This window comes from Zingiber officinale, chromosome 1A (assembly GCF_018446385.1).
Source record: "Zingiber officinale cultivar Zhangliang chromosome 1A, Zo_v1.1, whole genome shotgun sequence".
Classification (NCBI taxonomy): domain Eukaryota; kingdom Viridiplantae; phylum Streptophyta; class Magnoliopsida; order Zingiberales; family Zingiberaceae; genus Zingiber; species Zingiber officinale.
Genome location: NC_055987.1, coordinates 136,285,586 through 136,301,264, shown reverse-complemented (window position 1 = coordinate 136,301,264; position 15,679 = coordinate 136,285,586). Strand labels below are relative to the sequence as shown.

The 15,679-nt window shown below is 39.0% G+C and overlaps 1 protein-coding gene across 1 annotated transcript; it reads left to right on the top strand.

Annotated features, from left to right (window-relative positions):
- The first annotated feature begins 5,395 nt into the window (after positions 1 to 5,395).
- LOC122034638 (dormancy-associated protein 1-like) lies at positions 5,396 to 6,340 on the top strand. Its single transcript, XM_042593960.1, has 3 exons — positions 5,396 to 5,567; positions 5,694 to 5,913; positions 6,022 to 6,340. The coding sequence occupies exons 1-3, from the start codon at positions 5,462 to 5,464 to the stop codon at positions 6,056 to 6,058; spliced, it is 363 nt and encodes a 120-aa protein (XP_042449894.1). The 5' UTR covers positions 5,396 to 5,461; the 3' UTR covers positions 6,059 to 6,340.
- The last annotated feature ends 9,339 nt before the right edge of the window (positions 6,341 to 15,679 follow it).

Genomic DNA, 15,679 nt, shown 5'->3' with positions numbered 1-15,679 from the left:
CAAAGATTAAATACAACATGACCTAACTGAGCTTAGTTGACTACATCATAACTACTCTGGGGTACTAGCACTTGCCAATCACACCCTTGAGGTTAGATGTAATCCTTCAGGTCAACTCTATTATAGCCAGTGCACTCAGTAAGTTTCTTGCTCTGTAAATCAAAGAGAGTTTAGTTCTTCAACAATAGAGTTATGACATAGATCTATCTCAAATAGTTATCTTACCCAAGGATGTCTTTTTGCATCAATGGTGTATCTAGAAACAAAGACAACTGAAGCAGCAACTAGAGATGGCAAGAATCTGAAGCATCCATAATCCAGCAAACTTAACTAGAAAATGTCCTAGAATAAGGAACTAGATGATTGTTACAGTCAACTAGCTGTGATTCAAAAGTATCAAAAGAAATGCAATGTAAACTAAACATTTGTATCCATAAATAATAATTATTAATAATAAAAATACACATCACACCTCAACCAATCAAAGAGTAACAAGGAGCAAGTCCAACATAATGTTAAGCATCAATGTGCACTTGTGGAGTATATATTGTTTGAAGGAATGTATAATGAGTTAAAAATACAAACAATTTGAAGACATAATTTACCAAAGAAAATCTGAAACATAAAAATCCATGGTACCATCAGTAGAATGTTCTTCGTCAGATACTGTCTTTACATCCTAGCCAAAGCCTCCTCTTTAAAGTGTTCTCGTCCTTCCAGTAAAATACTTAGATACTTGTAAATATTACTTTGTTTCATCAGTTTCATGTTTTCCAATTCATCTTGAGAAAACTTATTTCCATCCATAAACTTAGCTTGTTCAAATCATTAAGCCATTAAAAAAAACTAAAGGACCATCAATGATTTTAGGATTTCTCCACACTTGATCAACGTTAAAAAAATATTTGTATTCCTACAAGAATAGCTGCTAAAATGAAAGACATTCCTATTTCTGAACATTCCAGATACTCTTCAGATGGATGCAGGATTAGACTTGAACACAAAAATTTTATTGAAATTTGTTGATTTAGAAATTATACAAAAGGCTAATTAGGATATATTGAGTCAAAATGATTACTAATCTTGTGAAAGATCAATTTATGCAGAGGTACCTAGAACATACATCTTCTGGCAGTTGAGTTCGTAGGAGGTGAGTAATCGCTTCCTCGGCGGAGACAACAAGCAACGACGGTAAGGGAGAGGAGAGGCGGAGGGGCTTAGAGTTAGAGGAGTAGAGCATGCCACGGCGAGGAACGCCATCAGGGCGAAGCGAATGAAGGCAAAGGTAGATCAATCTGACCATGAGAAGAATCTCATCAGTGCCGGGGCCAAGAAGCCAAAGAACATGAGAGGAGTCGCAGTGAAAGGTCGAACGCCTCACTGTTGAGTTGCGAGAATCAAACGCCTCACCGTTGAGTTGTCGGAGAAGTGTCTGGGCAATGGAGACGAGTCTTTGATGAAGGAGGCGGGTCTTTGACGAATGAAGGAAGGGTTTTTTTCTGGCGCTTAGGACTTTGTGAAATATTTAGGTTTAAGAAACTTAATATTTTAATCAAAATATCTATTTTCTTGAAATCCAAAAAAGTGAAAAAAATACAACAGTCGAAAAAACCATTGTCATAGCCTTTGTAACAATAGTTAAACACAATGGCTTGAAAAATCCATTGTCATAGCCCCTCCAAACAACGCTAAAAGATAACGATTTTTCAAAAGCCATTGTCTTTGTTAAAAAAAAAAGCAAAAATACAACAATTTTTATTAAAATCATTGTTAAAGGCTCTAAAACAACGATTTTCCTTGAAAATCGTTGTCATTTGACTGTTGTTAATTGTATATTTTCTTATAGTGAGTGAATAGGCTCAAGTTAGTTTTATGGTACCTTCAATTGCTAGCGAAGTGTTGAAGGGCAACCTTCTCGAAGTCTTTGAATCATGTGACAGAGCCAATAGAGAGCCGATAAAACCACCTTTGAGCTAAGCCAGAGAAAGTGGTTAAAACACTCGACATTTAACTCCATCGGTGTACTGATGTAGTAGAGAAACATTTTTAAACTTGCGGAGATGATCTTTAGGATTTGTAGAACCTCCGTATTCTCTGATAGGCAGTGGACGAAATCCCTGGGGCAACTTGTCCTCCAGAACTTCTCATGAGAAAGGAAACTCTAGCAGCTCGGGATAGGCACCGACGGCGGGAGTCTTATCGCGCTTCAGGTCGCAGGGCGGTGAATCCCTTGTAGAGGACTCTTGAGATCGCTCGGCACTAATTCAATCTTCTGTGGGTGCTCGCATTAAGGTTTTGAGAAACTCCATGGGGTGCTTAAGTTTGGCCCACCCGCCCATTGCTGGAAGTCCTTCAGATGACATGGTCGGCGCACTGAGTGCTTTTGAAGGGGAAGGAATCGTTGCTTGCTGTTTTTACGCCAGTGCCTATGTCTTTGCTAGCACAAGCAAATCGAGGTCCTCTTGCGGCAAAGTGACTGTTACTCTTTCGGCGTCGTTTATCTTCACGTTCCAAATTGGGCGGAGAGATTCCCACAAACAGTGTCAAATTTGATCTCATTTGAAATCAATGAAGGGTGGACCGCCGGTGATGTGGAGTGAAAGTTGACTTGCTCCAAGAACTCCGTGAAATGCTTGGCTACGTAATTAACCTTGGTGATCTCCTGCGGACAATTAACGAAGGAGGAAAGAAATCGTCAGTAAGTATGCCATGGAGTGTTCCTTGGCGTAGCTACTCTAACGATCAAGTCAAAAAATAGTGGTGGCATAAAGACGAAAAATGAAGACAAGTATGTAGACGTACACGCATATCTATATCAATGGAGAAGGACCCCCTTTTATAATATCTCTCAAAACCTCCGCATTTAATAAAATATTATTCTGCTATATATCAGTCATTCTATCTCATCACCATAATTATACCATATGTAGCAATCACATCACATGCATGGGGAGAGTATGTGGCATATATTGTGTGTATTGTGTATTTATATATTGATATGATTTTCTGACTCTTTAACAAACCTATGTGTTATCTTATTGGCGAAAATTGAATTTTTGGGTTGGGGGTCATTTGGGTTGTTGGACTATTATTTAGAAGATGTACTTCTTAGAGAGCTCATTTTTGTATATACCCTAAATGGGCTGTAGCAACATCCCTAGAAAGAGGGTAGAGTTTTTTGGATGGTCTAGCAAGCCCATGTTGATCCCTTTATGCCTTATCCGATCGGCAAGGCTAATTGGGAGAGGGAGAGCAGAGTCCTAAGTGATCTTGGTTAGAACCGGGAATGAGGCATATAAAGAGCTGTCCGATTGGCAGGGTCGATTGGGAGATGGGGAGCGTAGCCTTGAGTGAGTCCAGTCCGAGTCCGGAACAGGGTTTATAGAGAGCTGTTCGATTGATAGGATTGATCAAGAGAGGGGGAGCAGAACCCCGAGTGAGTCCGATCTGAATCAGGAATGGGGCTTATAAAAAGATATCTGATAGGCCTAGCCAATCAAGAGAGGGGGAGTAAAGCCCCGAGTGAGTCCGGTCAGGGCCGGGAATGTGGCTCATAGAGAGCCGTCCGATCGGAGGGTCGATCGAGAGAGGAGGAGCAGAGCCCCGAGTGAGTCTGGTTTGAGTTAGGAACAAGACTTATAGAATGCTGTCCAATAGGTAGGGCCGATCGGGACAGGAGGAACAAAGTTACGAGTGAATCCGGTCCGAGCCAGGAATGAGACTCATATAGAGTCGGACGATCGGTAGGGCTGATCAGGAAAGGAGCAGAGACCCAAGTAAATCATCCTTAGACTTTGACTTCTACCTATGTAGGTCCATTAACCCCTCGGATCTCACTTAAAGGGTCTCTCCTATTTTCCGTATCAAGAAATAAATTTTATGAAATTATAGAATTTTATAATGGTTTTTTTTCCAATGACAAATTTGTCCACCAAAATAGCTAGTCACTTTGTGAGCATGAGTGACAAATTCAATCCCAGCCAAGCGATTCACCACTACAAAAAAAAAATACATAGTTTGCTGATGGAAGTACATTTCCGTTAGGATTCCCCGATAGAAATTGGGTTTTCGTGAGGAAAGTAATGCTAAAAGAAAAAAAAAATTAGAGTAATATCGATAAAATCTTGATTCCGTCAATAATTCCCACTTATTATCGACAAAATCACACAATTATGTCTGTAATACATTAGATTACCAATGGAATCAAGATTCCGTTGGTAATCACGACTACTAGGGCACGACCGACCCGATCTCCCCTTACGCACGTGCGATGAAAATCTTCCCCAATCTCCTTTAACTCTGATGATTTTTCGATAAATCCTCCCCCTGTCTCCCTCTTCCCGACATTGTTCTGGCCGAATTTTATTTATATATGAAAATTATAAACAGGACATGACCTAATCAAGTTTGATGTTTTATTTTTTTTTAAAAAATTCTGACGGAATTTCGACCAAATACTAATTCCATCGGTAAATATCGAAACAATTATCGAAACAATTTACCGACGGAATCAATGATTCCGTCAGTATAATATAAATGAATTGCCTACTAAGTCATGTATTCTATGGGTAATTTTTTTATAATATATCGACGAAATATATTATTCTGTCGATAATATTTACTACATAAATTAATTTTTCCTTAAAAAATACTGATAGAATTTATATCTAAATAAATTATTTCTTAACAAATTATTTGTCCATAAAATATTTTCTATCTTAATTTTATCAATAAACATTTATACTGATAGAATTATCATGAAAATTTACGGTTCTTCTTCTTATAGTGTCCGATCCGTGAAAGATATTATTTGCGTCGTTTTTACTTCACATGTCATTGTGTGGACTTTGGCCGGCAGGCCCGCAGCTGACTGCATCCTTATCCTCTTCGCTTGGATTCACCTAACACGCACCATCAGTCCGTTACTCTTCAATTACTAATCTACCCTCTCCCCGTCCCAAATGACGGTTGCTTATTTTCTCTCAATCAAAACATAAGTCAAGCTTTAAATTTACCTTCATTACTAATCTAATCATTCGCCACCATTATTTAGATTATCATTATTAGGTAATAAAAATCATTAGAATTTAAAAGGCTAATTACGAACTGTTTTATATCTACTACTATTATCCATAGAATTTACTTTAACAGCATATAGAGAGGTTAAACATCTTTCTTTCGAAGGATTTACATTGTCAAAAATGACAACAGATGATGATGTGACATTAATAACCGAGATTTAATAACGGCCTGCCATTTGTTATCAGTGTATTTATTACTAAATAGACATTATCATCAAATCATTTTCGGTGTACATATACATCTATAACAATAAATGCGAAAGGTGAAGTTACCGAGCGGTGACTAGCTCAACCAATGTAGATGCCCGCACTATAATTGTTCACGGTGCCATTGATTAGCTCCGTAGTCAAAAGTTTTGAGTTGGTCGCCATTAAGCGAAATGGTTCTCCTTGATAAGATGTGGGACGAGGTCCTCGCCGGACCTCAGCCTGAGAGGGGCCTAGGCAAGCTGAGGAAGGTGTCTCCCAAGCCTTTGTCCATCAAAAGTCTCACCCTCACTTTATCTGCATCTCCTCGATCGTGCAATTGATACTTGAATCTGTGTTACTAGATATTAGCTCAGGGACAGTTTTAATTATTAGAACATGCACTTGCCTTTAATTTGCTTACAGAAGGGGAGAGCAGCAGCGATGGCGCAGGCAAGTTCCAGCGGTCGATATCTCTACCTCAGACGCCGACCACTCCGGTGACGGCCTCCAGCTACTCCCCCAACCGGAGGCAGGGCAACTTGTGGAGGAGCGTCTTCAACCCCGGCAGTAGCCTCGCCACAAAGACTCTCGGAGCTCACTATTTCGACAAGCCTGAGCCCAACTCCCCCACTGTCTACGACTGGTATATATAATTAGAATTAGTAGCTATGTCTCCCGGCCCCCTTCCTAGGTAATTAATTATCACTTTTCTAAGTCATATATAATCTGTTTGTCTGTTTCCTTCCTGCAGGTTGTACAGCGGTGAGACGAAGAGCACCCACCGTTGAGCTTTATATAGCTACTGTAGATTGAACTGTCACGTACGTAGATCAAGTGAATACAAGTTGTGAACTGGAAGGAGATGTGGAGAGCTAGAGTACTACGGCTCAAAACTTTAATTTGCTGGTTAATTTATGTCGTTATCTTGAGTGTTAGGTTGCGAATATATTCGGTTTGATCAGAGTATGGGTGTTTGGAGTTTATGTTGTTCATATGTGATTCTGGCTTCGTGTAAACACGAGTGTTCATAAACAAAACTACTACGAGCGGTGCGAACTTCTTCTACTGAAGATCCATATCGAGCATCTACTAGACTATGTAGTTTGCCTGGAACGTAAGGTTAATGAATTATTCGTATGCGACAACATGAGGCGCAGAGGCAGCAGCCCGCAAGTTACATCAAATGGGGCGAAGAAAGGACAGTTTTGAATAGCAAAGCAGCGTGTGGGCCAGCGAAGGGGCGATTGCAAAGATTACGTAGGATCTCCGGAACCGAGGTGTGCTTTTTTTTATGATAATTTGTTAGGCTGAATAATTGCACGGGAAGCCATCATTCTAAAGTCTAGAATAGCGATACTTAAATCCTTTATGTATTAATTATTATTTCAAAAATTAATAATTTTTTATAATTTATTTTTTCCGTATTATCCTTAGAATGAGTTGACGAATACGTTGGAAACGAACATATGCACCTTTTACTACTAGAATAGCGATACACAAAAAAAAAGCTTGATTTACGAGAAATTTTACAATAAAATTGGTATCAAAAATCCCTGCAACAATATTTTATTCGTCACAAATATATCATTACCAAATTTTACAACGACAAATGGAATTTTATCATAAAATTTAAAACAAATAATAAATTTATCCCGAATCAACTATGAATACATTTTCATCGTTGATTTGGTAGATTTTGCGATGATTTTTTTTGTCGCAAAATTTATCATAAAATCTTAATTTTTTCAATGACATATATCTATGAATCTCCTCGTTCATACGTATAAACCTAAACTTGTAAATATGATACAATCAACACAAACGAGAAAGATCTCACATAATAAAACCAAACATCTCATATCACAAAATAACAAATCAAAATCATACATGACAAACCAAAGATCCAATACACAATCAGAGTTTGACGGGGCCCAAAGCGAAATAAAAAGTGATCCTTTTATCAATAAATAATTGTAATATTAAGTTTGTAAATAATAAATACATAAAATACACAAATAAACAAAAAATAATATATTACATTAATAAAAAGTTAATAAATATTTGAAATAATTACATAAATAGTACTCGTCTAACTATTTTAGAGGCAAAAATATTTATCAAATCTGCATAATCTAATTGTCGGACTATTTCTTTCTCAATTGATAACATTGCTAGTCCATTTAGTTTATCTTGTGACATTGTTGATCTAAGATAATTCTTGGTTAACTTCAACTTCGAGAAACTTTTTTCTGCCGATGCAACTGTTACTAGTATGGTTAACAAAATCTTATAGGCAATGCAAGTATTTGGGAATAAACCATTTAGTTTTGCCAGACATTGTAGCATATCAATTGCTCTTTTTTTCATTTGTTAAATAACATCTCACGATCATCAACTCTGAACACAACTCATCACCATTAATGTCTGAACGCCCATCATGACTCAAAAATTGTTGAAGCTTCATACAAGACTTCATCAAGCTAGTTAATGGCCCACTCTTTAACTTATCCAAATTCAATAAAAACCCAAAAATCTCTTGATATTGTTTAAATTGTTCAAATCGAACTTGAAGAGAAGATCGAGCTTGATCAATTATAAATATAAAATATTCAACTCTAAAAGACTCTTCACCTGATCGTGTCACATTATCATTATCACTTTCATCAAATTGTTTCTTTTTCGAATTATGTGTTTTTCTCGAAATTTAGGTTCAATCCCCATTTCACTTGCCATTTGTTTAGCTTCATTCATGGAACTAGCAAACCCTTCTTTTCTAAACTCATCAAGAAATTGATCAAGTCCTTGTAACAGATTGATCGCAATATCAATATCCATATCTTCAGATTGAATAAACTTACGGTATTTATTGCTCGTAACAAGTTATACCAGATTACTATTTCAAGCAAAAACTCAAAACTCTCAAGAACATATAGGGCTAAGGTCTTAGCATCACTCTTTGTTTTAAAATCTTCAACAACTTCTGCTAAGTCAAGTAAAGCATCTCTTATATGTACAATTTGCCTTTTATGGCTTTCACACTTTCAACATGACTTTCCCAACGGATATGTGACAATGGTTTAACAGTCAAACCAAACACCTTATCTTTAAAAATTTTCCATCTCTTTGTAGAGGAAAAAAACAATGTGTAGATGCGTTGCACCACTCCAAAGAATGACTTGGCTTTAGGACAACATTCCACCATATCAACTAAGGTCAAATTAAGACTATGACAACCACATGGTGTATAAAAAGCTCTAGGATTTATTTCAAGTAATCTTTTTTGTACACCTTTGTGTCATCCACTCATATTAGATCCATTGTCACACCCCTGTCCTCTTATGTCATCAATGTCAAGCCCAACTCTAGTTAACGTATTCATAAGTTCACTTGATAACCCAAGACCTGATGTATCAACCACCTTCAAAAACTCAACCCAATATTCTTCTACTTTTGGTGTGTCTGTTGAATCATCCAAGTATTGTAGCACTAGAGACATATGTTCTTGATGACTTGCATCTGGAGTACAATCAAGTATTATTGAAAAATATTTTGCATGTTTAACTTTTGCAATGATTGATCTTTTTACTTCATTTGCCAAAGTTTCTATCAATTCATTTCTGAATTTTGGGACTAAAATATGTATAGTGAGATTCCCTTGCTTCACAACGTCGAACATGCTCTTCCATCACTAGATCAAACTCAGCAACCATTTCTATCATTTGTAAAAATAACCCATTATTCTTGACATAAAGTTTCTCATCATCCCCTCGAAAGGCCAAAGTATTTTTAGCAAGTGTTTTCACAATGAAGATTATTCTTGTTAACACTTGCCTCCAATGTTGTCTTTCTTTGTTGATTTGAAGTTGCATACTGTAATCAATTGTTTGATTTTTTTAAGCCTCTTTTCTGATTCAACCCAAGCAATCATGTAATCCATATGATCTCTACTAGCTTCATGTTGTTTAAGACTTCTATGCATATTACGCCAGTCTTTGTATCCATCATTACCCAAATTCTCCATTCTACTCATCATTTGTTCAGTCTTGAACAGCTTGCAACAGAAGTAAAATATTTTATCCAATGAAATAGAATATACAAGCCATCTTCTATCTATTGTTTGTCTATTTTTCATTACCCGTGTATAATGCGATGAATCAAAATGTCTATTGTTACTATCCTTAGGAAACAAAAAATCATTCACTCTTTTTGGACCCATTTCTATTAAGTACTCTCTCAATTTTTGACTGATGTTATTCCAATTTTCATGATCCTGCAAATTCAGAGTTGCATGTAATTTTTCATGTTGAGAGTCTTCTTCTAAGTTTTCATTCGGCTCGATCAAATTGGTAGCCTCAACCAATTCCTCATTTTCATTGTGACTTTGTTCTTCAGTCATCAAATTATCCCCTAATTCCTCTCTTTCTATTCTGCTACTTCTAATAAAATATTTGTTAATATCACCGACTTGACTTTGAATTAATGCCTCCTCCCTTTGTTTCATTTTTCTCTTTTGAGCTCTAGTACATATATTTAGGAGGCATTTTCAATATTCTTTTATTATACCTGCAAGGTATTAAAATTAAATATTAACTCAATAATTTGTGTCTACATTCAAGAGTAACAATATATTATTTTAGATTTTTTTTGGATAGTTTTCTGATAAAAAATTAATTAATTCAAACAACATTTAATACGAAGAGGTAGCTACAATTAACTGACAATGTATATAAGAATACTGTTAGACTAATTTCAAATTTTCAATCAATAAGAAAACACATTATCTTACAATTTACATAATATATTTATATAAGCTAATTGCAAGTTCAAAAGATTCGATGACCTAACTGATTTTCTAATAGGTGATAGATACAAACTACAAAGTAAAAGATGTAGCATGGAAAATCATCAAAAATGAAAAGGAGTTTAACCTTTTCTATAAAATCATCAAAGTAAGCTAATTGCAGGTTCAATTATGAATTAACAAGCCTGAAACTAGAACTGATAAAAGAAAAAAAAAAGTGAAAATGATAGCACAAAAAGTAAAGCAGAGATCAAGAACTAATAAAAGAACGTTGGAGAAAAGAAATACCATCCAATGACCTAACTAACCTTTTTCTGTGAACTAATAAGAGAAATATCATCCAATTATCCAATACAAAAGTAAAGCAGAGAAAGTCTAAAGAAAGATTAAAATTTAAACATTTAAACTTAATATCTAGAAAATGATGCAAAAAATAAAATCTAACCAAATTGTCCAATGTCCAAATCCCACTGCTGACGGATCAAGATTCAAGAATGTCGGAGAATTGGAGAAGAAATTGGAAAGAACACTAAACGTCGGAGAAAAATCATGTGATGTTAGCAGTGTTGGTGCAATGCAACGCTATGCCTATGCGCATAGGCTTAAAATGCCGTCTCACCTCTCTAGGGATGCCCTGCAGAAGGGATTAGCAAATGCGTTAGAGAGATCTAAAAACCAAGTCTTTACCTTAACATTTTAGAAGATCATTAGAAAAGTAAGAGCAGAGAGGGAAATTATAGGGTTTTTTTCTAAAAAAAAACTTGGGTAAAAAGAATCTTTATTAGACACGATTTGTAACGACCCGCCTTCTACTAACTAAGCTGTAAGGCCGATTGTCACATTATGCTGTGCTAACTATTCCCTGACCATCACAAAATCTAGATGCGGAAGCTGTACTAATTAAAACTTTGCTAATTTATTATCATTTCTTGGTTCCATATGTACTAAGGGATGTAATCTAAACCATTCATGACATGTTTTACATTCCCCCATGGTCAAGGAACTGGGCTGAGGATTTCTGGCTATTATCAAGCCTCCCAATCGATCCATTGATCGATTGGAATAGTCGGATCGATCCAGTGTAAAATACCGAAAATAGGCGAATATTAATAAGGGAATTTTCCGAAATTTTTAGAAATTTTTCGGGAATTTTTCGGAACTCGTACGGACGAGTTAGCGAGGATAAATACGGGGCCGGGAAAAGCCTGTTTAGGCGACCCGTTTAAGAGAGGAAATGTTTATTTTATATTCCTTTTTCTTTTTTTCCCTTTATTTCCTCTCATCCTCACCGATTCTCTCATCCTCGCCGAAAACTCCCTCTTCTCTTCTTCTCTCACGCCGAATGCCCTAACTGCCACAGCAGTTTCTTCATTTTCTTCACCACAGAAGCTGACGTCGACCACAGAAGCCGACGCCGACCCCAATCGCTGGTGCCCTAGCCTCTGCCCCGACTCCAGCGACGCCGATTCTTCTCTCCTCTGTGCTCTAGCATCTCCGCCGACGCCGTCTGTGCTTAAATCCTCTCTGCCGCCGGCGACGAGAGCCACTGCCAATCCTTCTCTTCTCCTGTGCCCTAGTTTAGGGTTCACAGCCGCCGGTGCCGCACGGAGCAGCATCGACGTCGAACTTCTTCCTACTGTGCTCGTGCCCTAGCATCGTTGCCACCTTTGTTGCCCCGGCTCGGCACCATAGTGGCATTGGGATTTCATCAGAGAAAGCTTCGGACCTGATTTGGGTACGATGTGTTTAGTATCAGGCTTGTAAGGATCTGATCGTATATTTTTGTGTGGGTATATTATATTTAATTGGTTGATCAATCTTTGTAGTTTCAGCCATTTCTAAATACAGATTAGGTTGTGGAGTTCTGATCACAAATTCCTCCGGTCGTGAGCCATCCGTGAATATTATCGTGTTAGGTGAGTTTTGGATTAGTTCATGTATTAATTTAATCCAATTTGATTGTAGATAATTGGGGTTTGCCCTAAATAGTTCTTAAGAATTTATTTAGCTATTTATGTAAATTGTAGCTAAATAAAAATATATTTATTTGTTCGTGATTTAGGGTTTTGACGCGAGACGAGTATCTCGATTACCGGATTGGACCTTTTCCTATTGGAGGCGGGTACTTTGACTTATGTCTTTGATATGCATAATAATATGTTTAACATATAGTAGTGATTGTGTAATCATTTTGTTTCGGTTGGTCACTACATGATAGTTACATGGTTGCTTGTTTATTTATTCTGCACTGCATATTACTTACCTGATCATATATGCTTTAGGTAGTGACCCAACCACATGCTACGTTATCTTCCGAATCTAGGGTTTATTTGATGCCCTATCTGATTTGTGTGCCTTCTATCTGATACATCTTCCAGTGGTACACACTTTGTATTATTTATATAGTCATTACTATGTTATTCATGAGATTGCCATGTTTAGTGTCATGCATCATGATTGCATGCTGTGCGATTGTCGGCTCCACTATGGTTGAGCCCATCGCCAGTTACATGTACTGCACACACCACCACCCATCGATTAGTGGTATATCAGGCAGGTGTGTAGCGGTTCTGCTGTTTGGCTCCGTTGGTCAGGTGACTCAGCGTGGTAGCCGGCAGTCAGTTCCGCTCTGTTTGGCTGCGTTGGCATTTAGTGTAGTAGCGTGGTAGCCGGCATATGGTGGACTATGTTTGGCTCCGTTGGTCAGGTGACTCAACGTGGTAGCCGGCAGAGATTTCCTCCCCGTCATCGTGTACCGGGAGATGAGAGCATTGAGCTCCCCCATTTATGATTTGGGGTCAGAGGACAGGAGTACTCCGACAGCATCCCGTCCACTCGGTCTCTCATCAGGAGCAGTGATGTCAGAGTGCACGGTCACCATATGCATTTATTGCATTTATTGTTTGTGATTGCTGCATTTACTTGCTGCATTTATATGGATGCATATGATTGACATGCATACAGGATTATGACTTCCCCGGTCTGACGACCCTGTTACCTTTGTACTTTGATTCCGGTTAGTACAGTTATCTCCTGATTTCGTTTCAGTTGCATTTATCCTTCTCGTATTCAGGAGACTGTACGCATGATTAGTGTTGTCTGTTATTTGTTTTATTATGCATATAAGTGTTGATATATTTTCAGGTTGAGGCTGTCAGGAGCAGTTCCAGTCGCTGGTTCCCACAGCACGTAGTGCTAGTCCTCTGCTAGTTTTGAGTTGTTATTTTATTTTAGCTTTTCTCTATCAGACTTTGTTTTAGTCTTGTTTTGGATTTTACATATGGATATTGTATGGAATCCTTCCGTTTGATGGACTTTTGGTATGATTTTGATTTTATTCTACTACATGCCTGCCTGGACGGCAGAAGAGGTGAGTTCGTCGGATTTGAGTTTTACGAGTGTAGTTGAGTAGGGTGGATTTCGAGTCAGAGTACTATTGTTTGTGATTACTATTATTAACTACGTGGTTGTGACAGCCAGAGGCTGAATATCTATATAAACTGCGTGGTGATTGTTTTTATTTATTGTTATAATTCCAGCCGCCTATGGCTGAGGTATATGTGTTATGTAGAAGTTTCAGATTGTCCGCCGTACAGGGGAGATGCTATCGAAATTTCTTCGGACAGGGACTCCTCTAGGGCGTGACAATTTATTTGGTATCAGAGCGAGGTTTTACGATCGTTGTTTTTGTATTTTGGATATTTGGGATAACTTGATACCAATTTATATGGTATCAGAGCGCCAAAGTTTGGCGATACTTGTTGGGTTTTCGTGTGTTGGATTTTTGAGATTTATCTGATACCAATTTATTGGTATCAGAGCAGGGTGTGATACCTGCTTTTAGTATTCTGGATATATTGTGCTAGCCCAAGTTTGCGAGTCAAACTGGGTAGTTATTTTTGGTTGTACGGATTTTTCATTACGTTTATGTTTTGGACTTTCGTTTCGGATTTTATTTTGGATTTCCAATGATTTTCTCGTTCGGAATTTTGAGGTCAAATTGGGGGCTGGACAACGACGGAACATCTCCAGACAGCAATTAGGTATGATGTCATTTTGGTAGTTGGTTATACTGGTAGTAATATCTGTAATATAATTTAACAGATATGAGGCGATCTACACGTATTGCTGCGAGACGTGGTGCTGGACGACCACGTACAAGGACCTCGGGATCTCTGGATACGCCAGAGATGCCTTCTGTTGATGAGCCTGTCAGTCAGGGACAGACTCAGCCTACTGTGGGTGCGTCGGGCTCTCAGACCCCGATGGCTTCCTTAGAGGTACCTACCTCAGCTGCACCGACAGTATCTACTCCTACTGTATTTCCGGTACCACCAGGGGTACCATTGGCATACCCGACACCTGCGCCAGTGCAGCCTACGGTGTATCCAGCACCACCACCACCTGGGCCTACCGTGTATCCGGTACCAGCAGCCCCTGTGCCCCCAGTACATGCAGTGTACCCAGCAGCACCTGCATTAGGGATACCGGCTGCTCCACATTCGGTACCATTACCTACTGTACCCCCAGTCGCGGCCACTTATGTTCACCCTACAGTGCCACCGACAGCATATGCTCCAGTTTACCCAGCAGCACCGGGAGTACCTCCTCCGGTTTATACAGCAGTACCACCCGTAGCACCAGCTCCAGTGGTTTTGCCAGTTCCGACAGCTATTCCGACACACTTCACTGACTTTGTCGCGGCACGAGCCAGGATTCCAGTGTTGGCAGAGTCGATGAAGAGTCGATTCACACTCTTCCGAGGAGACCGAGATCCGAGTGTGGCCTTGTCTTGGATTGAGACTATGGAGCGGACTTTCTTTTATATTGCTTGCTCCGAGTGGGAGAAAGCAAAGCTGGCTGCTTTTCACTTACGGGACGCGACCGACACTTGGTGGCTTACCCAGTGTTCCATCATCGGTGAGCAGAACATCACTTGGGCCAGATTCAGAGAGGCTTTTGAGAGCCGTTTCTTTCCACGAGTTTATCAGATGGCTCGTCGGCAGGATTTCCTGAGTTTACGATAGAATAATCGGACAGTGACTGAGTATAATGCAGAGTTTGACAGATTGGCCAGATTTTGTCCAGAGCTAGTTGCTGAGGATAGTTCACGTATGCAGCAGTTCATTCAGGGGCTGGATGGACATTTGCAACTAAGACTTGTCGGTCTTGGTATCACATCTTATGCGGAGATGTTGGACAGAGCCCTCATTATTGAGTCAGCTCAGCAGAGAGTTTTTCCGGATAGGAAAAGACATCTGGACAGATCCAGCAACCTCAGGCTACACCACAGCAGAGCAGGCGTAGTCGATCAGATCAGGGTACATCTGGGGTATCACGTAAACCTCAGAAATCAGGGCAGTCTTCTTCAGGACGTTTCCGGTCTTCCCAGCAGAGCCGGAAACAATCCGCCAGCGACATTCGCTGTTTCAGATGTGGGTCCAGAGATCATGTCACTTCAGCCTGTTCTCTGGGACAGTCAGTTTGCTTTCATTGCAAACTGCCTAGGCACCAGAGCCGAGATTGTCCGCAGAAGACTCAGCATATGACTTCCGAAGGGTCTAATCATGGAGGATAGTCCGGTCAGTCCGGAACTTATCGAGGAGGG